The 21,994-nt window shown below is 55.9% G+C and overlaps 1 protein-coding gene and 1 pseudogene across 1 annotated transcript; one reads left to right on the forward strand and one right to left on the reverse strand.

The window, feature by feature from the left end:
• Window positions 1-4,446: 4,446 nt before the first annotated feature.
• On the forward strand, window positions 4,447-20,591 carry COTL1 (coactosin like F-actin binding protein 1). Its single transcript, XM_029924904.1, has 2 exons — window positions 4,447-4,749; window positions 19,412-20,591. The coding sequence occupies exons 1-2, from the start codon at window positions 4,462-4,464 to the stop codon at window positions 19,520-19,522; spliced, it is 399 nt and encodes a 132-aa protein (XP_029780764.1). The 5' UTR covers window positions 4,447-4,461; the 3' UTR covers window positions 19,523-20,591.
• Window positions 9,138-18,938, reverse strand: LOC115280243 (annotated as a pseudogene).
• Window positions 20,592-21,994: the final 1,403 nt, after the last annotated feature.

Genomic DNA, 21,994 nt, shown 5'->3' on the forward strand with positions numbered 1-21,994 from the left:
CCTTGGGTTTGGCAGGTGGGCGGCGCTGGGGCCAGTTTCCCCGGGGAAGTGGGGATAGAGAAGCAGCCTTCCCCTGAGCCACGCCTGTCACACACCCTCTGTTCCCTGCAATCCTCACAGCCGCCTCATGACTGTGCACTTGGGGAAACCGAGGCTTGGGGGCATTCGTGCCTCTGGTGCAGCTCACAGAGCTGGTATGAAGTTGGGGGAGCTTCTGATGGATTCCGGAGCTTGGACTCTTCTCCTGGACTCTGGGGAGCAGAAGGCTGAGTGTGAGGGACTGAGTGTAGACGGCTGTGCTGAGGCCTCGAGGAGAGGGAGCTGGGGGGGGTCCCCCGGGTGCGAGAGTGTCCAGGCCTGCTCCCCACACCCCGGGCTTGCCCCCAGCTGGGCCCTCAGCTCCCGAGGCTCAGGCCCAGTGGGGCCCAGGTAGGACCCTGAGGGTGACAGCCATGTCAAGTACAGACGTATGCACACACACACAGGCCTGGGCAGGACGCACAAGTGCACACATTTACGCTGAGGCTTAGCGCTGCCTTTCGGTTGATACACCCACGTTCTCCTGTGAGCCGGGGGTGCCGACGGGACAGAGGTGAGGGGGTTGGCGTTTTCCACTCCCGGGCAGTGCTGTGGCCCCGTGTGTCCCGAGGGGACAAGGCAGCCTGGCCCTGGCTGCAAGCAGCCACCTCCCCCTGCACAAACCAGTCTGCAGTCAAGTTGGGCTCCGAGCCCCCTGCAGGGTTGTGGGGGGGGGAGGCTTCACACTTGCGTGGCAGCTGTGAAAACGTCGCTCCGACCACCGGGTTTTCCGTCGCAGGCGCGCTGACTTTTCAGTGTCGTGTGCCAGACCGGGAGCAGCAAACCTTCCTAGGCATCATGTGACTCTCGGATTTTCAAAGACGCCAGCAGTCTCGCTGGCCAATGCCGGGGAGCAGCCCCCCTGCTGCCAGGATAACGTGAATGACATTGGCCCGCGGTTCTGGAAGGTCTGTAGAGGCCAGGCTCCCGCGTCCTTGGGGACGGCCTGCTTGGGCGTCCGTCTCACGCCAGGTCCCGGGCCGATGTTTGGTTCTCAGCTTTCCCGGGGGCGGTGGGGGGTGGCGATGGGCGGTGGGGACCCTCCGCAGCCACGGAAACCCGGGCGTCCCGGCTCCCAGGGCAGCAACGGGAGATGGAGTGGTTCCCATGGCAACAGGCTGCCCCGTGTTTCCTGGGCCCGACCGACTCAGGAGGCACCCGACCTGCGGCCCTGCCTCCCCCTCAGATGGAGGCAGCGATTTAACTAAACGCTTTGCCGCTGCTCCTTACTTTCCTCCCCGACCATGGCTCAGCTTGGCGTGGCGGCTTCTAGAACGTGGCCACCAGGCTCCCCCCGCCGACGCCGCCTGCACCAGCCCCACGTGGCCGTGTCCGTCAGTCCCTCAGACCTGCTGTCGGCCCGGCAGTTCCGTCCAGCGGCCACAGCATCAGGGCCTCCAGATTTAGTCCCCGGGGCCCTGCAGCCTCCAGATTTAGTCCCCGGGGCCCGCTAGTGACGTGGCCCCCACTCGGAACGTTCCAGACGTGCCTCAGCAGGTGGATGGATGAGCTGAGTGGCATGTCCACACGGTGGAACAGTATGTGGCCATAAAGGGGACTGATCGTGCCGCAGTGGACGTGCTGAGGGAGGGACGCTAGCAACCAGAGGCCACAGACCGTGTCATTCCATCTACGTGCAATGCCCCGAGTGGGCAGACCCAGAAATAGTGGCTTCGTGTAGCTTCGGGCTGCACGGAAGGGGGCTGGAGCGACTGTTCACGGCTGAAAGAACTTCCTTCCAGCATGTGTTCCAGAAGGAGGCAGGGGTTGTGATTGCACACCCTTGTGAGTGTGCTAAATGCCACTGAATGGACGCTTTAAAATTGTTGACTTTTATGTTCCGTGCCTTTTATCTTTTATTGTGACTTTTTTTTTTAAGAAAAAAAAAAAGCCAGGAAGTACCAAAAAAAAAAAAATCGCCGCAGCCGAGGCTCAGTGTTCGGCGATGAAGTCAGAGTCCGTGAGGGTGAGAGAGGGAGCCCTAACCCCCACGGGGGAGCCCCCAGACGCCCTCCCTTCCTCCCATGGCCAGCCTGTCCCCGAGCCCTGTCGATCTGACCATGCAGTGTCCCCGAGACTGTCCTTCTCTGTCCCCATGGGCGGGTCCCACAGTGGGTGTATGCCGACTCCTGTGGCCGGGTGGGGGCAGTTCCCCGGAGGAAGGGGGCTGGGCAGACACATCCAAGCCACCCAGGCCTGGCCTGCAGCCCCCTTGGCCGGTCCCCCATTGCCTTGGGCACATTGCAGAACCTCTGAGCCTCCTCTGTCACCCGGTGAAGTGCATGTTGATGAAGGTGACACTGCTGTCCCCTCCTACCCCATTGCCCACCTCACGGCATTATTATAAAGACCAAACGAGAGGCGTCTGGGGGCTTCAGTCGGTTGAGCTTCCAACTCTTGATGTTGGCTCAGGTCATGATCCCAGGGTTGTGGGATTGAGTCCCGCATCGGGCTTGCACTGAGCGTGGGGCCTGCTTGGGATTCTCTCTCTCCCTCTGTCCCTCCCCTGCTTGCATTCTCTCCCTCTCAAAAAAAAGAAAACCCTACAGAATAAATAAATAAAACTTATACAGACGAAGGAAACCAACACCTCTTGGCCTGTAGTGCCTGGGTCAGGAGTCTGGGGCGTGCAGAGAACCGGGTTCCGTGGGTCCCTCGTGACAGGTGCTTCCCCTCCAGACAGCTGTTGGCCAAGCTGTGCCCAGGCGTCAAGGTCCTAACCTGGCAGAGAACTTCATCGGCCCCGACTGTCTCCTTTACACCCAGAGGGCGTGTGGCCTTGGGTCTCGGTGTCTAAACCTGTACGCTCTGTGGGATTCGGCCCGGAAGCACCTGGAAAGGCTAGGAAGGAAGGTGCCTTGATTTAAAAACAGCTGAGGGGCACCTGGGACGCACAGTCAGTTGAATGTCTGACTTCGGCTCAGGTCATGATCTCACGGTTTGTGGGTTCAAGCCCTGCTTCGGGCTCCGTGCTGACAGCTCAGAGCCTGGAGCCTGCTTCTGATTCTGTGTGTCCGTCTCTCTGCCCCTCCCCTGCTCACATTGTCTCTCTGACCCTCTCCTGCTCATGTTCTCTCTCTGTCTCAAAAATAAATAAATGTAAAAAAACCTAAAAATAAATAAATAAAAACAGCTGAAAAGGAAGAACCCCTCAAACGGGATCCCTTGGCCAGCAGCCACCTAGAAACGCAGACCCCGGGCCCCGTCTGAGATTGGAATCCACACGTTAGCAAGAGCCCCAAGTGGTTCAGACGCACACGGGCATTTCAGAAGCACAGGTCCCCACTGTCGTTGGGAGCCGGAGTGTCCCAAAGCCGGCAGCTGAGCCCTGTGAGACTGGAAGGGCCGAGCAAGCGCCAGGACTAGAGGAGCCGCCCCCTGACCCACCAGACCGTCCAGCGCCGCTGTCTCCCCCCCCCCCCCGCCCCCCAGGCCCCCCAGACCGTCCCGCGCCGCCGTCTGGCGTCAGGGGTCCAGATGAGCTTTCCACGACCATCGCGATTAAAACATGAACCGTTTGCGACCCGCACTGAGTAAGGAGCTCGGATTTCCTCAGTGAGAAACATGGGATTTTGGTGGGAAACACAAAGAGGGTCTTCATTAAACGGGGACCCAAACTAGCTGGAAGGTCACGGTCAACCAGGGCCAGTTCCGAGGCCCAGAGGTCGGTGGTGGTAACTGGGGCAGCGGTGTGAGCCTGGCCCCTGGCGAGTGGAGGCCTGGGACACGCCGTGCCCGGGACAGCCCCCGCCGCGGAGAATGCCCAGGCCGGGGGAGCCTAGCGTGTCCTGATGGGGATACACGCATGCACACACCACACACGCGCACACACACTCGTCACTGGAAACTCCGGAGCATCACACACATTTTGGTAACGCACAGCAGTGGCGGACTGTCTGAGGCGACAACAGTGAGAAAAGGCGGGTAGAGGCTGACCAGGGGGACAAAGCCCACCGGAGGCCTTTCCTAACAACACGTATGTACCATATGACAGGGCGGACTCAGCGTTCTGTATTGGCCGGCCGTGAGCTAGACGTGCCCCGCGGTCCTGGCGTCTTAGCCCACAGCGAGATCGGGGCCACACAGCCCCCCAACTCCCACCCCACAGCTCGGCTCCTATTCCGAGCAGGGCCTCAGGGGTCAGAAGACTTGAGGAAGGTCTCCCTAGATATGACCCCGAATTTGAGCCTCCCCTGTGCATGTGAGGGATGGGGGAGGCGGGGTTGCAGGCATCGGGGCCACAGAGGCCTGAGTTCAGATCCCAGCATGGCCCCCAGCTGCCCAGGTGGCCTTGGGAGTGTCACATGTCCCTTCCGAGGCTCCGTTTCCCAGCCAGGAATTGGGCTCGGAGCCTGTGGTAGGCTTGCTGGATTAAATGAGGGAATGTTGGCCAGGTCGGGGTTGAGTGCCAGCCACGTTGTCCCGGTGCGCCCCGGCTCCCGGCCGCGCCCGGGAACACCGTTTCGGGACGCCGTAACTGAGCCCTGTGCCCTCTTCTTGCTGTTGCCGGCAGATGACGTCCGGTTGTTTGCCTTCGTGCGCTTCACCACCGGGGACGCCATGAGCAAGCGGTCCAAGTTCGCCCTCATCACGTGGATCGGCGAGAATGTCAGCGGCCTGCAGCGAGCCAAAACCGGCACGGACAAGACGCTGGTGAAGGAGGTGGTGCAGGTAACCGGCCTTGCGTTCCCCCCGAGGCCGGGCAGGGCTCCCCCACGCGGGGCCACCGTCCCCAGGGACGGCGCAGGCTGGGCGTGGCTCCTGGGACTTAAGCTGTGCCACATCTCTGTGCCTCCAGCCTCCAGGGCCACTGGGGCACGTTACCAGAGCTGTATGCGGGGTGCGGGCTCCGGGCCTGACCTCCATGTAATGGAGACATGGCAGCTGAAGGCCTGCCTTGAGGTGGGGCGGGCGGTTCATGAGGAGGGGGGCTGGAAGGCCCACCAAAATGGGGCCGCTCTCTGCTTGGATCATGGGGATCATGGTTGACTTTCGGGGGTGGGGGGGCCTTTCCGCATGGCACACAGTAGGTACTCAAGAGCACTTCTCTCCCGGTCCTTGCTAGATTTGTGGGAAGAGGGGGAGGCGGGCGTACCCCTGGTTTTGTCTGAGCTCCTGACGGTTCCCCTAGAGCGTTTCCGTTCCCAAGTGCTCTCCTGTTCCGGACATGTCACGGATTCGTACTGTCGGGAGCTTTGGCGCCAAGGCTTTGGGGTCGCACTGAGAAAGAGCATGATCTTCCAGGGGAGGGGGGCGGGGGAGTGTCTTCTCCCCAGCGGGTTCCCCACCTTGCAGAAGGGCTCCCCACGATCGGGATATGGTAGGTAACGGGCACCGGCTTTCCTTCTGAGGGTTCGAAACTCCTCCGGAAGTGACGGTTGTGACGGCTGCACGGATCCGTGAATATGTGGAAAGCCCCTGAAGTGTAAAACCCAAAACCAGGAACGCGCACAAAACTAGGGCGCGTGGAACGTGGTGTCGCGGATTGGATCCTGGAGCAGAAGCGCCGGTGAATCCGGATCGGGGTCTAGCGTTTCGCTAAGGGTCTCAGTCGTGAGCAGCGTTCCGCGGTAACGTGAGACGGCAGTCAGTCCTCCTGGAAACAGTGTGGGGTGTGTGGGAGCCTCGTACGTCTCCTGCAGCTTTTCTGAGTCTAAAATTATCCCTCATAGAAAACTTCGATTTGAAAATTGTATCAGGAAGGGAAAAAAAAATTCCTTCCACCGCCTTGTCATGGCCCATTTTCCCTTTGTCCCTGCGAGCTCCGGGGGCGCGCTCCCCCGCCGAGGCGCGTGCCCGCGGTCACAGCCCGCAGATCACCCGCGGGGGGCTTGCCACCCCCGGCAACACAGTCTCAGCGGTGATGTGGCTGCAGGCTTTGTGATGGGCGTTCTTCTGGTGGCTGAGTGTTCCATTCCCCAAGTGCATTGTCATGGACTAAATGTTCCCCCGGGGTTGGCCTATCGGGTTGCTTCCAATTTTTCTTTTTATAAATAATGTTCCAACCAGCCTTTCAATACACTTTGCCTCCCCCGCTGAGGTATGTGTGTAGGGCACATCCAGGAGGTGCGGCTCCAGGGTTAATAGATACGAAAATCCTTTTGAAAAGGTATGAGGTGTCAGATGACCTTCTAGAATCGGGCTAGCACCGTGTCTGGGACATCGTATGTGCTTAACACGTGTCACTGATTTCACGTCCCGATTCGCGTTCCTGGTTCACACCGTCGTCTGCGCTCTGCCCTTGCTTTGGGCAGACACCTGCTCAAACTGGGGTCGTTTTATTTATTATTTTAAAAAATGTGTTTTTTTACATTTATTTATTTTTGAGAGAGAGTGAGACAGAGTGTGAGCAGAGGAGGAGCAGAGAGAGAAGGAGACACAGAATCTGAAGCAGGCTCCGGGCTCTGAGCAAACACTCAGCGCAGAGCCCGATGCGGGGCTCGAACCCATGAACTGTGAGATCATGACCTGAGCCGATGTCAGATGCTCAACCGACTGAGCCCCCAGGGGCCCCAAACCAGGGCCGTTTTAATGGTGAGCCAGCCGTCTGGGGTCGTCTTTTTTTTTTTTTAATGTTTTATTTATTTTTGATACAGAGAGAGACAGAACATGAGAGGGGGAGGGGCAGAGAGAGAGGGAGATGCAGAACTGAAAGCAGGCTCCAGGCTCTGAGCTGTCTGCACAGAGCCTGACGCGGGGCTTGAACCCATGTATGTGAGATCTGACCTGAGCCAAAGCCGGAGGCTTAACAGACTGAGCCACTCAGGCGCCCCTGGGGTCGTCTTGATGGCAGTAGCCTGCTGTGTGGGCGAAGGTCTCCCCCTTTTGAGGTTACTCCTCTGTCCTCGGCCACCGGGAGAGCGGGCCTGCCTGGGTGATGGCCAGTGGGGCGGAGTCTTCTGAGTTTCTCTGGGCTGTGTTTTCCTTCCCGTTTCAGTAACAGGTAATCACTCAATCCTATCACATTGCTCATTGACCCGTTTTAAAGGGTAGGACTCGGTGGCGTTAAAGCCCGGTCCAGCGTCGAGCAGGTGTCACCCCGTCCCCTTCCAGAACGTTTTCATCACCTCCAAAGGCATCTCGGTCTCCGTGAGCGGCCTGCAGAGTTCCTTTCAGGTCGAGAACGCAGCCCAGTTTGAAGCGAGCCAGTGACCGAGGGTGATTTGGGGAAATAGTTCTTTGGTGGGAAGTTTCGCTTGGGACTCTGGGTTTTAATTCATTTGTTTGCGAGCTCAAGGGCGTTGAAGCAAAAAGGGGAATTGGCTGGCGCTCTAAACTGGGAAGTGCGGGGTCACTGGGCTTTAGGTGTGTCTGGGGCCCGAGCCCCACTTCCTCTCAGCTCTCTTTTTCTCCCGAGTTTAGCCCAAGGCAGCCTGGTGCAGCAGAAAGCGCCCAGGGTCTTGGGGTGTCGATTCCCAGGGAAGAGAGAGCCTGAGTGTCAATCATTCCCTTAGAAAGGACCCAGATGGGCTCAACTCAGGTCACGTGCACATCCGAGGGGCAGGGAGGTGGAGCTTCGTGATTGGCGGCTCGGGCACGTTCCCAGGTGTTAAGGGGACGCTGGGCATGAGGCACAGATGTCCCCTCCAGTGAGGGGGCCGCCTTGAACTGCAGGTGCAGTGTAAGGTTCTGACCTTACCTTTGGTCCTTTCTACTTTGCACGTGAAAGGGTTTAGTGTCTGAAGCGATCACAATACCTCACATTTATACTACGGTTGCAAAGGGAGCCATTTAAGTTACAGAGGGTCACTTACGTTGGCATGAGGGTCTCTGGACAGTCACTAACATCGTGCTGATCCTGGTACGTGTGCCAGTCCCCCCTCTGTTCAACAGACTCAGAACAGATGCTCCCGTAGGGACCTTCCCGATGGGCCATTCTGGCCTCTGCCTTGTGGACTGTGTCCCTTCCCCTCCCGCGTCTTGCCCTGATTTCCATGGGAAGAGCAGCTGCCTGACAAGGCGTGTGAGATTTTCGGCAAACCCTTGGGTTTTATTGAAATGAAAGTAATATACCCACATCCTTGTGCTTTGCATGAAACACAGGCAGTGAAAACGGACACTGAGGCAGAATCGTGAAAGCTGAGTCTATGCCGCCTGCCTGGCCGTAGGTAGGTCTCTCTCCCGTCCTGGTCTTCTTGGTGCCAGGCTGGGAAACAGATGTGTCTGTGGCCGGTGTGGGAGGGGGCAGGGGGGGGAGCAAGACAAAACACAACCAGCTGCTGGGCAAGTTGGCTGGACGGCAGGGACGCCCAGACCGGAGTCGGGGGCTGCGTCCAGCGGACAGCACGCGTGGCTGCGCCGTGTCCGCCGCCCGTTGTCCCGGCGCCCGCGGGGATTATGGGGACAATGCAGTCACCTTTGTCCGGGGCTGCTGTCCGTGTGGGACCGGGCCGCCTTGGCTGAGAGCCGTTCTGTCACCCATGGGTCGTGCTTGCCTTGCAGAATGCCTCCAGTCACGTGATTCTTTTATTTCTTCTCTAACGTCCTCTGAACGTCCCTGGAGTGGGAGCAGCCAGAGGGCACGTCCCGGCTCTCAGCCCGGGGAAAGGAGAGCCGTATCGTTTCCTCCAAGGAGCAGGGGAGGCAGGAAGGACAGACATTCCAGGGACTCTGGAACCATCAGCTTAACGTGTATTCCGATGGCTCCTAAACCCCAGGGGTGGGGTCGGCTTAAATTCTGGGCCCTCTCCCACCCCTCGGGCCGAGACCAGATATACCAATGCGCCCAAAGTCCCATATTGAAATCATTCATTCTTTGCAAAACAGCCCACTTCTATCGCTCTCCCCATTTTACAGATAAGGGGCCCAGGGAAGTTGAGTCATTTGCTCAGGCTCCCGGCGCATGGACATGGCCGCCCAGCGCCCAGACTGCCTGGCCCCGCAGTCACCTTGCCCTCCTGCACGTTTCCAAAGTCCTCAGCCCCAAGGAATGAGGCTGCGTGCGGTTTGGAAACCCTACCTTTGTAGATTCACACAGCACATTAAACGCTCTGAGAAGTTGTGCAGGAAGTAAACCTCTTAGATTTTTTTTTAATTTTTTTATTTTTTAATTTTTTTTTACCATTTTAGCTTTTATTGACAAAACAGAAAACAAAACTCAGGGCAGCTGCTTGGTTCCTGCATTTGATCTGACCATGTAAACTGGAGAAGTGATTCTTTATGAGGACTCAGGGGAGCTGCCAATATCCAGACAGGTTCCATCAAAAGTGGGGTACTGTGATATCTAATAAAGTCAGGAAAATGAAATTAAAGAGAACAAACTAACTATTAAAAAAAATCACAGAAATCTCTTCTTCAAATATCAGGGGCTTTCTTTAACAGTCTTCAGTGTGTTCATGAAGATCAATCATACTCTACGACTCCCAAAGGAAAAAACTGAGGGAATTCATGGGTAATTTTCACAGCTTCATTGTAAAGTCCAAGATCAAAAGGATGGTTATCTTCTTTAAACTGGACATAGGATGCACACAGAATGGTTGCCTTGGGTGTTACTCTTCCAATTACTTCCACAATTCCAGAGATTTCTTCATCAAGGGGCTCCATCAACTCAATAGTTCCATTTTTTCCTTCTCCATCTGAAAGAATAAACATTTTTCCAGGGGGATGAATCTTTTCCAACCTCCCTAGGAAGCAGACCGGCTGGTTGATGAACCGAGCCAGCATGCTGGCGTTGACGGGCGACCTGGGCAACTCCATGACGTCCACCACGATTGCGGTGCGGGACAGGCGGCTGGCGGGAAACAGACAACCTTAGGTTTTTTTTTTTAACGTACCCCATCTTCTTGATAGTACAGCCTTTAAAAAATACTGGAAACAGAATGTCATTGCTCAGCAATTATTTTTTAAAAAAATGTTGGGGGCGCCTGGGTGGCTCAGTTGGTGAAGCGTCTGACTTTGGCTCAGGTCAGGATCTCACAGTCTGCGGGTTTGAGCCCCGTGTCGGGCTCTGTCCTGACAGCTAGCTCAAGAGCCTGGAGCCTGCTTCACATTCTGTGTCTCCTTCTCTCTCTGGCTCTCCCCTATTCCCACTGTCTCTCTCTGTCTCTCAAAAATAAATAAAGAACATAAAAAATTAAAAAAAAAAGGTTGCTGCGTCAAATGGAAAAGATCATGAGCTTACGGCGGAGTGAGACCCAAGTTGATATCCTCACGCCATCAAATCTTTGCAAGTACCTTTATCTTTAGAATCTGTGAAAAAGATGTTATGAAAAAGAGAATGTAAATTTCCATGGAGTGTTGCAAGGACCCAAGAAACAGAAAGGACGCAGGAAGGTTTTCCTGTTTTGGTGACTGGTGAGCATCCTTCCAAACCCTCACTCTTTACTCCGTTCTCCTACGAGCCTCGGTCAGAATCAATTGCTCCTTCATGTGTTTTCACTATGACCCCATGGATTGTAACTCCGTGAGCTGTGACTCCCACTTACTTGTAATTAAGTGACCTCGAAAAGGAATCCCGAGGGCAGAGGCCGTGGCTGCTTTATTACACGGCGCTCCTCGTGCCTGGATAAGTTCCAAAACAGGTGCTGAAAAGTAAAGAAACAAATCTGTGCACACAGCTGGCGTCAGACGGTGCCTTACTCTGCGTGTTCCCAGGACCAAAGAGCATTCTTTCACGGCCAAGAACTGGTCTCAGGATTGAACTAAGTGTGGAAGCCAGTGGCCCTCAGGGAGGGCTTTGGGGTGGACCGGACCCTCCAAAGGCTCTGCTTCGGTTTCAGTGGAGAGCAGAGGTGCGAGCCGGCTGGGCCGCTCCGGAGAGGCCGCGCTCCTCCGAGTAAGGAGACTTCTGGGCTCCCTGCTTGGCCTCGGGGACCGCGGTGCCACCCAGCACTCCGGGGACCGGCTCCGGCTGCCTCGTGGCCTCCCGAGGATGTCAGCTGTTTGTTTTCACCTGGGATGTTTTCCCTTCTCCGAGCTCGCGGCTTATGGAAAGGCCCTTTATCTTCAGAGCCAGAAAGGGCCTTTTGTGCCTCGTGCATTTCACCTGGACTCGGGCAAAGGGGCTTTCGGGCCTCGTGTCCTCTGTTTTAGACGCAAGCGACCTGATTAGAAACACGAAGTCCGAAGCAGCCGGTGAAGGGTGGTGTGGGATCATGGATAGGGGCCAGGGGCTGTTACTACACCCAGTATACAGATGAGCAAGCTGAGGCTCGGAGGGGTGAATCCTTGAGCCGGGGCGAGCGTCCAGGCGGGTGCGGGTGGTGGGGGGGTCAGAGGCTGCTTGCCTGGCGCAGAGCCTGTGCTCCTGCCGCTAAGAAGTCACGAGCTCTCGGCAGAGAGAGGAAGATGCCCACACCCTGAGCCTGGCACAAAAATGGAAGCCGCTTTCACAAGCAGAGAGCTGTGCCTGGTGGGCGGGGGCCCGGGTGCCCCTCGTCAAGCCCCAGACGGACCCCAGCCCTCTGCCAGCCTGCGGTGGCAGGGCCCCTGCCCAGGCCGTAATCCCTCACACGGCCACCAGCCCGCAGTCTAACCCCCACTCCCCACGGGGACCTGCTCAGAACACAGGCAGGTCCCTGAGCACGGAGTCCAGACAGGTGTCCTCTTGTGTGACACTTGTACCCCACGTTCTGTGGAACCGCGGTGCTCTTTTATTTTTTCAGATTTTTAAAAAATATGTATTTATTTTTGAGAAAGAGAGAGCTCAGGCAGAGGAAGGGCAGAGAGAGAGAGAGGGAGACCCAGAATCTGAAGCAGGTTCCAGGCTCCGAGCTGTCAGCAGAGCCTGACACGGTGAGATCATGAACTCATGAACAGTGAGATCATGACCTGAGTAGGAGTTGGATGCTCAAATGACTGAGCCCCCCAGGCGCCCTTGAACCATTTATTAAAAACCACAACGCCCTGGGACAGACCACCGTGGAGGGGAACCAGACTGCCTGGGGCTTGGTGCAGAAGGGACTCAGAAAGGAAGCATACCCAGGGACAGATAATGACAAGAGAAATACAAAGGTGAGGAGCGGTACAGGGAAGGGAGGAAAAATCCAAATGACGTCAGCTGCAAGGAGCACAGGCAGCATCGGGGCACCTGGGAGGTCGGTCCGTGAAGCGTTGGACTTCTGCTCAGGGCATGATCCCCCAATTCGTGGGTTCGAGCCCCGCGTCGGGCTCTGTGCTGACAGCTCGGAGCCTGGAGCCTGCTTCCAATTCTGTGCCTCCCTCTCTCTCTCTGCCCCTCCCCTGCTCATGCTCTGTCTCTCTCTCAAAAACAAATAAACATTAAAATTAAAAAAAAAAGAACCTCAATTAAAAAAACCCAAACAGATGTGATTAATCACAGCAGAGGTACCCGGGTCCTCGTGACGCTTCACAAAAGTGCTTTCAGACGTTCCGTGTCTGCTCGCCGTCCCATCTGGGGGTGGTGCCGTGCATGTGCGCGTGCGCGCTCTCCTGGCCTCGTCTCAGCCCGGCCGAGTTGTGGGTTCCAAGCCCCGCCCACCACTCAGCAGGTGCCACCTCGTGCAGGCCGCCTCACGGACCTGAGTTTGAACTTACTCCTCTGAGAGTTTGGGAAGATGGTCCCTACACGAGGAATTGCAACAAGTAAACAGAAAGGCTCCTGGTGTGTGTGAGGGGCTCGAGGGAGATGCTACTTACTTATTCAGCTTTTGTTGAAAAGTGAAAGCCATCTGGTGTTTACCGACAATGAACATCTGTGCGTATATGGTATAATTAGGGGGAGAAAGTCCGTTGAATTAGTTCCTGGGAAACATTCCGCAAAGCGGCGTGAGGAACAAGAAATGACCGGCACGATTCTGACCAGGCGGAAGCTGAGACCCTAAACTCGGTTTGCCGATGGATGACCAACAGCCGGGGCTCTGGGTTAAGGACGCTTCTGATGCTAAGTCTGGAAAGGGCTGCGATTGCTGGTGGATGCGGCAGGAGCGAAGGATGTTTCCCAGGTTCCTACCGTTCCTGATCTGATGTAGCCGAAGTCAGACTCGGGGCAGAGGGGGTCGGGGCTCCTGTAAATGTCCACGGTCAGGAAAGTGGGGGGCAGAGTCTTGGCAGTCACCCCAGTGTTGAGGAGGTGGGTGGCCGTGCAGAGCTCAGGATCTGAGGCATACGGACCACTGGCCCTGTTGAATTTGGCCCAGACCCACCCACAGCGTGGTCTAGGGGGGCGTGCCTCCTGACCATCCATCTGTGTTGGACGATTTTTTGAATCGTGCCCCGCCCCCCGAAACGTGACCCCGTGCCTCTCCCATGTCCTTTGTTTTCTCCCCCAGCGAAGGAGGGTCGTGTCCTCCATGAGCTGCTCTGGTGACACACGGACCTTTGTTCCTGAATCTGCCCAACGCTAGACCGTACCCCTTTGGTGCTTGTTTCTTTTCCCCTTTTCTCTGATGACTCATGCTTGTTATAAGAACCTGTTCTTTCTGAGTAAATTACACTATGCTGAAAGGATTTGAAAACCTGGGTCTTTGAAGCGCTTTAGAATGGTTGTAGGAGGGAAGTGTAGGGGGGAAGCCTAGGGGGCCCAGGAGGGGTTGCGGCTGAACGCCCAGCGGGCTCGATGCCGTGCATTCTCATCTGGCACACGGTCCTCGGAGGGTGTCCTTTCTCCTAGCAAGATTCAGGAGGCGGGGCGCTGACCACTTTTCTGCAGCACACGGAGGTCTTCGGTTTATAAATAATCCTCACCCGTTTTGGGGGAAAGATAGGATTGTGGCCAACACGTGTCTGGCACCCCTCCACCACCTGACACATGCAGGAGGAGAGAGTCTAGTCTCACACTTCTGTGCCAGGGTTTGGGATGGACCACAGGTCTTCCTTTTGAAGGCCAGGCTCGGATCCCACGGTTGACTCTTCGGGGCCAGTTTTTTCCCTATTGCCCCTGAGATTTTGGCATCTGAGGTGGAATTTTGTCCCACACGCTCTGAGGGCTTCAGTGCAAACCCAGGATGGCTGGCAGGAAGGGGCCAGAGGAACCTGTTATCTGGCCCTCTTCTTTCACAAAGATGGAAACCAGGGCCCAGAGCCATTGACTGCTTCTCTTGGGGCGTTTTAGGGCCCTCTGGTTCTCTTATGCTCTCAGACTCTCAAAGAGAGCCCGAGGTACCAGAATCTTGACCTCCCGGGACCTAGGAGGATGTCCGGTATACAACAGGTGCTTAGTAAGTGTGTGTTTGTTGCAAGAATAAATTGCATTAGCTCTCATTATCTTTGGATACATGAAGGTCACCTCTCTTACCGCGCCCCTCTCTGTAGAAATGCACATTGCTGACATCACAAGCCTAACTGTCAAAGACTCCACACTCCTTTTCTCTTTCCAGAACTTTCTCTGCACCCATATTGTCTAGTGTTCCGGGTAGGAGGTCTGACACTCCTACCCCGACAGGCTGTCCCCAGGCTAGCCTCGTGCCCAGCCCCATGCCCAGCTCTTGGGTGTGCAGCTGGATTTGCTGTCCTCTCTCTACCAGGACAAAGTGATGTCAGTGTCCCCGCCTTGGTTATTCTGAGGACCTCTCTGGGACTTTCCTCCAGTAAAATAAGTGGTGGAGGTGAAGAAATCCTTGTGGGGAGAGAAGAGGAACCAGCCAGCTTCACACTTGAGTGTTGCAGGAAACTTTGTGTCTCAGAGGGTCCCCTGGCAATCTTGCAAACAAAGGTGACCCCAGGATCACTTAAATGATCACCGGATCACTCTTGGGTACCCTCACTGAGTGTCCGAGCCCTTTGCACACTCACTGCATCCTTCCGACCAGGAGACTGAGTCTGGGTGGGGGGGACAGGGAAGTGGGGGTGGGGAGTGGTAAATCGGTGGGGAGGGGAGGGGTAAGTCCCTGGGGAGGGCCGGCTGCTGGCGAGGCAAATGGACAACTGCCGCTTGTTTGTGTTTGGCCCAAGCGCACGGCGCCCGGCCCACGTCAGGCTTGAAGGAGGGGTCTAAAGCCAGTCAAGCTGGGAGCCGTTTGAAAATGAGATGGTTTAAAACCAAAGATAGGAAAATGTTTTCGTGCTTGTTTTTTAATGTTTATTTTTGAGAGAGTATGCACACGCATGCGAGTGAGCAGGGGAGGGGCAGAGAGAGAGAGGGAGACACAGAATCTGAAGCAGGCTCCAGGCTCTGAGCTGTCAGCACAGAGCCCCCATCTTGAACCCACAAACCGTGAGATCATGACCCGAACCACCCAGGTGCTCCAGTGCTTTTTAAAGCAGCTTTGCACTTAGATTCTTGGCTATGTACAGAGCCTAGTTCCTAACCTGACCTTCAGCGTTGCCTTCCTTGGAGCAGACCATTGGAAGCTTCCACCGGAAGCCATGTCTGTCCTACGTCTTTGAAAGATGAATACATATGCACTTGAGCACAGTCACAGGGACAAATGTGTCCTGAACTTGGTTATTGGCTTCCAACCATCCTGGAGTCAGATTTAGGTAGATGGGTCTTCCTTGGAAAAGTCCTGCCGTGGAAAAAAAAAAAAAGGGGGGGGGGGGAGGATGGAGGGGAGGGACCCTTTCTGGAAGCTATCAGACAGGGACAGAGCGTTTCTAGATATGACAAAGAAGATCTTTCTTTTTTTTTTTTAATTTTTAAATGTTTATTCATTTTTGAGAGAGAGAGAAACCGAATGTGAATGGGGAAAGGGCAGAGAGAGAGGGAGACACAGAATCGGAAGCAGGCTCCAGGCACCGAGCTGTCAGCACAGAGCCCAGTGCGGGACCTGAACTCATGAACCATGAGATCATGACTTGAGCTGAAATCAGTTGCTTAACCAACTGAGCCGCCCAGGTGCCCCAAAGATCTTTCTAGAACCATAGGTGACCCTGCCAGCAGACAGGCACCTTTGCTTTGGCGTCTTTGACTTGGGGCTTTGGTGGCCTTGAGGGCACGAGAGAAGCTATCGTGGGAAGGACAGGCGGTCTGGAGCAGAGGACGGGACAGGACAGAACATGAGGCCGCTGTGTGCCCTGGGACGAATCGCTTCCCCTCTCTGGGTCTCGTGCTGCTTTTCAATCAAAGGAGGGGGTGAATGTCAGAGTTCGAAGGGTCCTTTTTTGTCCCCCCAGCTCCAGATCAAGACCTGGACCATTTCCAGGCTCCAAAGGCTCCCCTTCCTCCACTCGGATCAGCTCAGCTATTTTCTGATTAATGCTTCTCCTTGACTGAGCACATGATTCTTTCGGACTCTTTCCAGTTCCATCTAGACCTGCCCACCACCGGCCACATGTCCCTGCTGAGCACTTGAGGTCTTACTGCTTCGAGCCATAGGTGTGGACTGCACACGGGTTTCTAAAACTTAACACGGATAGAAGGATGTAGAAGTGGGGCACCTGGGGGGCTCAGTCAGTTAAGCGTCCAGCTTCGGTTCAGGTCATGATCTCACAGTGTGTGGGTTCGAGCCCCGCGTCAGGCTCTGTGCTGACGGCTAGCTTGGAGCCTGGAGCCTGCTTCAGATTCTGTGTCTCCCTCTCTCTCTGACCCTCCCCTGCTCGCACTGCCTCTCTCTGTCTCTCAAAAATAAATTAAAAAACATTAAAAAAAAAGAAGAAGAATGTAGAAGTCCCATTAATGACTTTGTTACCTGTTCAAATGGCAGTATTTTGGATGTATAAAGTTAGATACAATCCTATGAAAGTCAGTATCACCTGGTTCTTTTTTTTTTTTTTTTTTTTTTTTTTTACTGTCTTCAAGCTGGCTGCTAGAAAATGAAGAATTCTCCACGTGTTAGCATTGCTCTGGGCCTTGTGTCCTTCCTAGTCAGGACCTGCCTCTGTGTCCTGCAGCCTCTGCCCCAGAGGCATTTGTGGGCTGCTTTTGCTGCTGTCTCTGCCTCTTTCTGAAATGTCACAGTGAAGCCCACGCCCCAGGGACACTGGTGTTCCCCCCCCCTCCTCCCCCCCAGTGGAAGGGCCGTCCTGAGGACTGCTGGAAAGGGGCAGAGGTGGGGAAGGGCAGGGAGTTGATGAGAGTTGGGTTTTAGGTTGACTCAGGCCTTTTAGGGACTTTTTGTAGAGTCCACACCCTCAGGTGAAGTGTCAGCTTACCTCTGAAGCCTCTGGGGGTGCAGAACATCCTGTGTGTGGGAGGCCCCGTGGGGCCTGGTGGGGCCCCCTCCACGTGGCTCCACCCTCTCCCTCTCCTTAGGCCCCCTGGAGGGTGGTGCTGCTCTGTGTACTTTTGTTTGATATAGTCATCGTTTTTACTTGCCTTTTGGTCTTTAAATCATGTCTCTGGTATGTCGCCTAGGGCTTCAGGGGGTATTTCTGGTCGTCAGAGACATAGCTGTTTTGGAGGCGGTAATTTTGCTCATTTACATTTATTGTTATGTTTCTCCTGGATTCCATTATTCTAAGTTGTTCCTGATTTGGGCTGTGATTTGTTTGCCATATTCCTTCGGTCTTAAGTTGGACTGGGCATAGCTCCATTTACAGTTTTACGCAGATTTCTTAGGCCCTTATCAACCTTTTCTTAATCTAAACCTTCTAATGGCTAACGGACACAAACAGGAGTGTCCTTATTTCTTTAGATTGCCATATATAGCTATTGCAAGCAGGGGAACTTTGGACTTCCTGCTAGAGGCCTCTCGAGGTGTCAGCTTCCTGCTCCCCACCCCCACCAGCGCCACTTGGGCTCAGGTTGAGAAAGACGTTAATTCTCAGTTCCCCTTTCTGGCCCAACCTGTGTTCCCTCGCTGTGCGGAGGACGGACACCGCCACTCGGCAGCACAGGGCGGCACATGGGACTAGAAAGTGTCAGAAGGACGTCTCGTCCTTGTGGGCCAAACAGTCTCTCCAAACCCAACCCTCGGGCCTTATCTTAAAAAAAGCTAATCTACCGAGAAAGGATTAAGTGAGGAGATGTGTAAGCATCTCCCTGGCACATAGTAGTTGCTTGATCAATGTTCACCTTCTCCTCTGCCCTCCCGGTTAGTACTCTTAGTTCCTTGGCATGGCTACTGGTTTATCTTATGCTCTGAGGCTTGACCTTGAGCGTTCTCCTGGCTCAGCCCTTCTTCTTGGAGGCATGGTGACCTTTTTGTTAAAATAGAGGTAAAATTCACGTAACATTTTAAAATACACAGTTCGTTGGTACTTAGTACATTCACAGTGTGGTGCGGTCACCCTCCCTGTCCAGTTCCAAGACATTTTCATCCCCCCAGAAGAAACCCCATCCCCATTTCCAGTCACCCCCCCATTCCACCTCCCGTCCTTGGAAACCACAAATCGACTTCCTGTCTCTGGGGATCTGCCTTTTCCAGACGTTTCACATAGCAGGTGGTCTTTCTCGTCTGACGTCTTTCACTCAGCATGATGGTTTGGAGACTCATCCGTGATGTTCATTCCTTTTTGTGGCTGAATAATATTCCGTCGTGCAGATAGATCATAATTTGTTGGCGGACATCTGGGTGGTTTCCAACTTTTTTGGCTGCCCCGAACAGTGCTGCGTTCGTGGGGCTGTGCGCTTTCTTCCCTCGGGCAGAGCTCCAGGGGTAACGCGGCTGGGGCACATTATAGTGTTTTAAGTTTGCCAATGTGTGACCTGGTCGGTATCCACAGGTGCTTAATAATGGTGGTGACTGTTTACACGATCTCCTTGTGGATTTTTTTTTTTATCGGGGATGATTTTCTGACCTTCAGACTTGTTACTTGGATTTTGGTTAATTTCTCTGTATTCGTATCTCTCACCATCCTGAAGATTTCCCTTGTTTATTGCAGTCTGGTGGTCCACGTTTGTTCTTCCTGGCTCGGAGTTCTTGGATAAGCGGGGTCACCGCCTGACGCATTCATGCCGCAGGCATTTGCTGAGGGCCTCACCCGTGCCTGGCCTCTGGGGTGTTAGGCCTGAAGCCTGTGCGCCCTGAGGGGGGATGGTGGCCCTGCACGGTTAGCTCATCCCGGTAGCTGAAACTAGCCATTGTGGGAATATTTGCAGCCTGGAAATGAGCGGAAGCTAGTCACTACTTGTCTTTCTTTCTCTCCGTTTTTTGTTAGGGAACGCCTGGTGCTACACACTCGCCAGCGCGCCCGCCTGCCTTAGCAGCCTCCTCTCCTAATCTTCTCCCAACGGGTTGGTCTTTTAGACAGGGAAACTGAGGCACAGAGCCGGTCTGAGGTCCTGTGGCCAGAAAATGTCAGAGCCAGAATTCTAACCCGGTCTGACTTTGGCCCCATGTCCCTGGCCTTGGGACTCCGCTGCATCCGGATGCCAGGCACTTCCTGATCTCCAGTCACGGTGTTTCCTCACTGAACCTCGCTGCCACCCAACTTCCATTCTGATCATTTCCTAGGATTTCAGGTGCCAGGGCTTTCTGGTGTGTTCTCTTGAGCAACATTTAGATCCCGTCCCTGCTTAACGGGAACTCTGTTTTATTGTGTCCTTTTCTTGCAGAATTTTGCTAAAGAGTTTGTGATCAGCGATCGGAAGGAGCTGGAGGAAGATTTCATCAAGAGCGAGCTCAAGAAGGCGGGAGGAGCCAATTACGACGCCCAGACGGAGTAGCGCCAGCCCTGCCCCTGCCCCTCGAGAAGTCGTCCGCCCGCCCCGGGGGAGGGGACCGCGGCCTCAGCCACCAGCCCACCAGCCCACCGGGGACAGGGGCCGCAGTGAGGCACGCGCGTCCTGTGCCTGCCGCCCCTCCCCCGCGCCCCTCCCCGACCCGCTGCACCCTCTCTCCCGATGCTCATGGAACATCTTTCTTTTGTCTCCTTTTCCTTTTCCCTCCTTTCTTGTTCTAAGGAAAAATCATTTTGATGCCACGGCCACACACATCATCAGATCTGAGGCGGCCCCGTGCGGTGACCACCTTTCCTAGCCTCTCTTAGTCTGTGGCCCTCCTGGCCTCTCCACCATCACCGCGCGCTGCTTGGGGGGCTGGCCCCCCATCCTGGTGTCCCGTGCGCCCGTCAGGGGGCCGCCTTGCGAGCACCCACGCTGATCCCATGTGTCAGGCTCGGACCCCCACCCCCGAGTGTGCTCCGGGGTCCCTCGCCTCTCCGTTCGGAGTCGCCTAAGCCGCCCATGCTCAGCAGGGAGACCTCTAAGCCTGACTCGGCCCGAAGAGAAGAGAGAAAATTTGCCTTAACAGTTGCCCGGCAGCGGCTCGCTCCGACCCTTCGGCTTGGAACCCCCTCTGCGCGGCGCGGGGTGGGGGCCGAGGTCCAAGCGCAGCTGTGATGGGCCGTCTTTCAGGGTTCGCTTCGGGGGCTCCCAAAGTGCTGAGGACCCCGGGGAGGAGGCCGGGCTGCGGAGCGGGAATTCAGGCAGAACCGGGGGCCAATGCCTCGCTTCCGGGGGTCCCGCCGAGCCGCCGCCAGTGGGACAGACCCCCGCCCGCGTGCCACCAGGGAGCCAGCGGCGTGCCTCCCACGTCCACGCCACAGGTCCGCCGGGTTTCTGTTTCCAAAGGAAGAGGAGATCGGCTTGGTTCTCATGAGCAGTGTTCTGTTTCTTTTCTCCTTGCTCATCTCACCTGGGGGTAGGAAGTCTGTGCTGAACGGGGGCTGCGAACCTCTGCCCTCAAACAGTTTGCAGAAATAAATGTGGTTCTTTTGTTTTTCAAAAAACAAAATGAGTTTGCCTGATTTGTCTTACGAAGCGCCTTCCTTCCCTGTGAAAACGAAGGCAGTTGCCCCGTCCGGACCTGAGACGCGTTGACGGGACCCCGCACAGCCATGTTCGGTAGCTTACCGTTTAACCACAACCTGGAGACACAGAGGGCATGTGTGTCCGTGTTGTGGAAACCGAGGCTCAGAGAGACAGAGTCGCCTGAGGCCGCCCAGCTGGAAGGTAGGGCTGGGCTTCGGACCGCGGGCTCCCAGGGTCCTGGCGCTGGAGCGGGGCGGGCAGCCGAGAGGCCCCGCACTCAAGAGGGCGACGAGGCCTCGGGATTGTGACACGTGCCAGTGGCCCGCCCCCTCTGTCTTTTCAGGGAAAGCTGGCAGAAAGCGCCTCTGGGCCGGGCTGCGACAGCCTCTCCGAGGTTGTCCTCGCACTGAAAAACGACTTCCAGCACGCCAGCCCCGGTGGGAACTCAGAATCAGGCCGGAGGAGCGTCAGACACACAGACAGCCGGGGGTGCGGGGAGCGGAGTGGGGGGCAGGGCAGGGGAGGACCCAAGACCAGAGCAGGGCTGAGGCTGCCCCCCCTCCCCCAGCCACGATGGGGTTCAGATGCTCGCAGCTCTGTGACTTTAGGCAAGTTAGTTAACCTCTCTGGGCCCTAGTCTCCTTATCTGCAAAATCAGCAGTGATCTCACCAGCTGGGATGGGCTGGACAGGAGAAAGGGCAATGAGGATGATGTCGGTGTCCCCGTAGGGGCTCAGCTCTTGTTAGGTCAGGCCCACCACCAGGCCCTGTTAGCTCTGCTTGTCCTAGATTTTTCCTATACCCAGAACAGAGCAAGCCAAACTAGGTCTCCGGCTCCGTGGCATATGGGTCTTAGCTCTGGTTAGCCAGCTGGGGACACTTACAGATAAGGACAGGCCCCACCAGGCTCTGGGAGGGAAAATTATAAAGGCCCTGGGCTTGGTCAGAGGCATCAAGGAGGGCTTCCCTGAGGAGGTGACACCTGGAACCTGAGGGAGAAGAGCAGTGAGATGGGTAGAGGGGGTGGGGGGGACGGAGACTCCATGGGGTGTCTGCTCGGGGAAGAGCAAAGGGGGACGCTGGGTCTGTGTGTCAAGGAGCTTGGAGTTAATCTAAAGTGGCAGCAGCTCCGGCCTTTGCTGGGATTTCAGAGGCGCCTGATGGGATTGTGAGGTCTCCAGGGCGGAGAGAGGCTTTGTGTCTCCATCTCTTTATCCCCTGTGACCAGCCCCTGGTGGGCCGCCAGAAACTGCCGCAGGGCCTCAGCAGCTCCGCCCAAGGCCTGGACTGGCCCTGATCCGCCCCCCCACCCCTGCCCTGACCCCCCTCCAGCAGGGCCCAGCAGGGCTGCGGGGCAGGGTGGGGGGGCGGATGGGGCTCCGCTCA

The sequence above is a fragment of the Suricata suricatta genome, chromosome 16, assembly GCF_006229205.1.
Source record: "Suricata suricatta isolate VVHF042 chromosome 16, meerkat_22Aug2017_6uvM2_HiC, whole genome shotgun sequence".
NCBI classification, from domain to species: Eukaryota; Metazoa; Chordata; class Mammalia; order Carnivora; family Herpestidae; genus Suricata; species Suricata suricatta.

Excerpts from the sequence above, each read along its gene's own strand:
- COTL1 (XM_029924904.1), top strand. The coding sequence starts at position 4,462 with ATGTTGGCCAGGTCGGGGTTGAGTGCCAGCCACGTTGTCCCGGTGCGC. Across the intron at positions 4,750-19,411 it reads TGGTGAAGGAGGTGGTGCAG|AATTTTGCTAAAGAGTTTGT; the intron begins GTAACCGGCCTT and ends CTTTTCTTGCAG.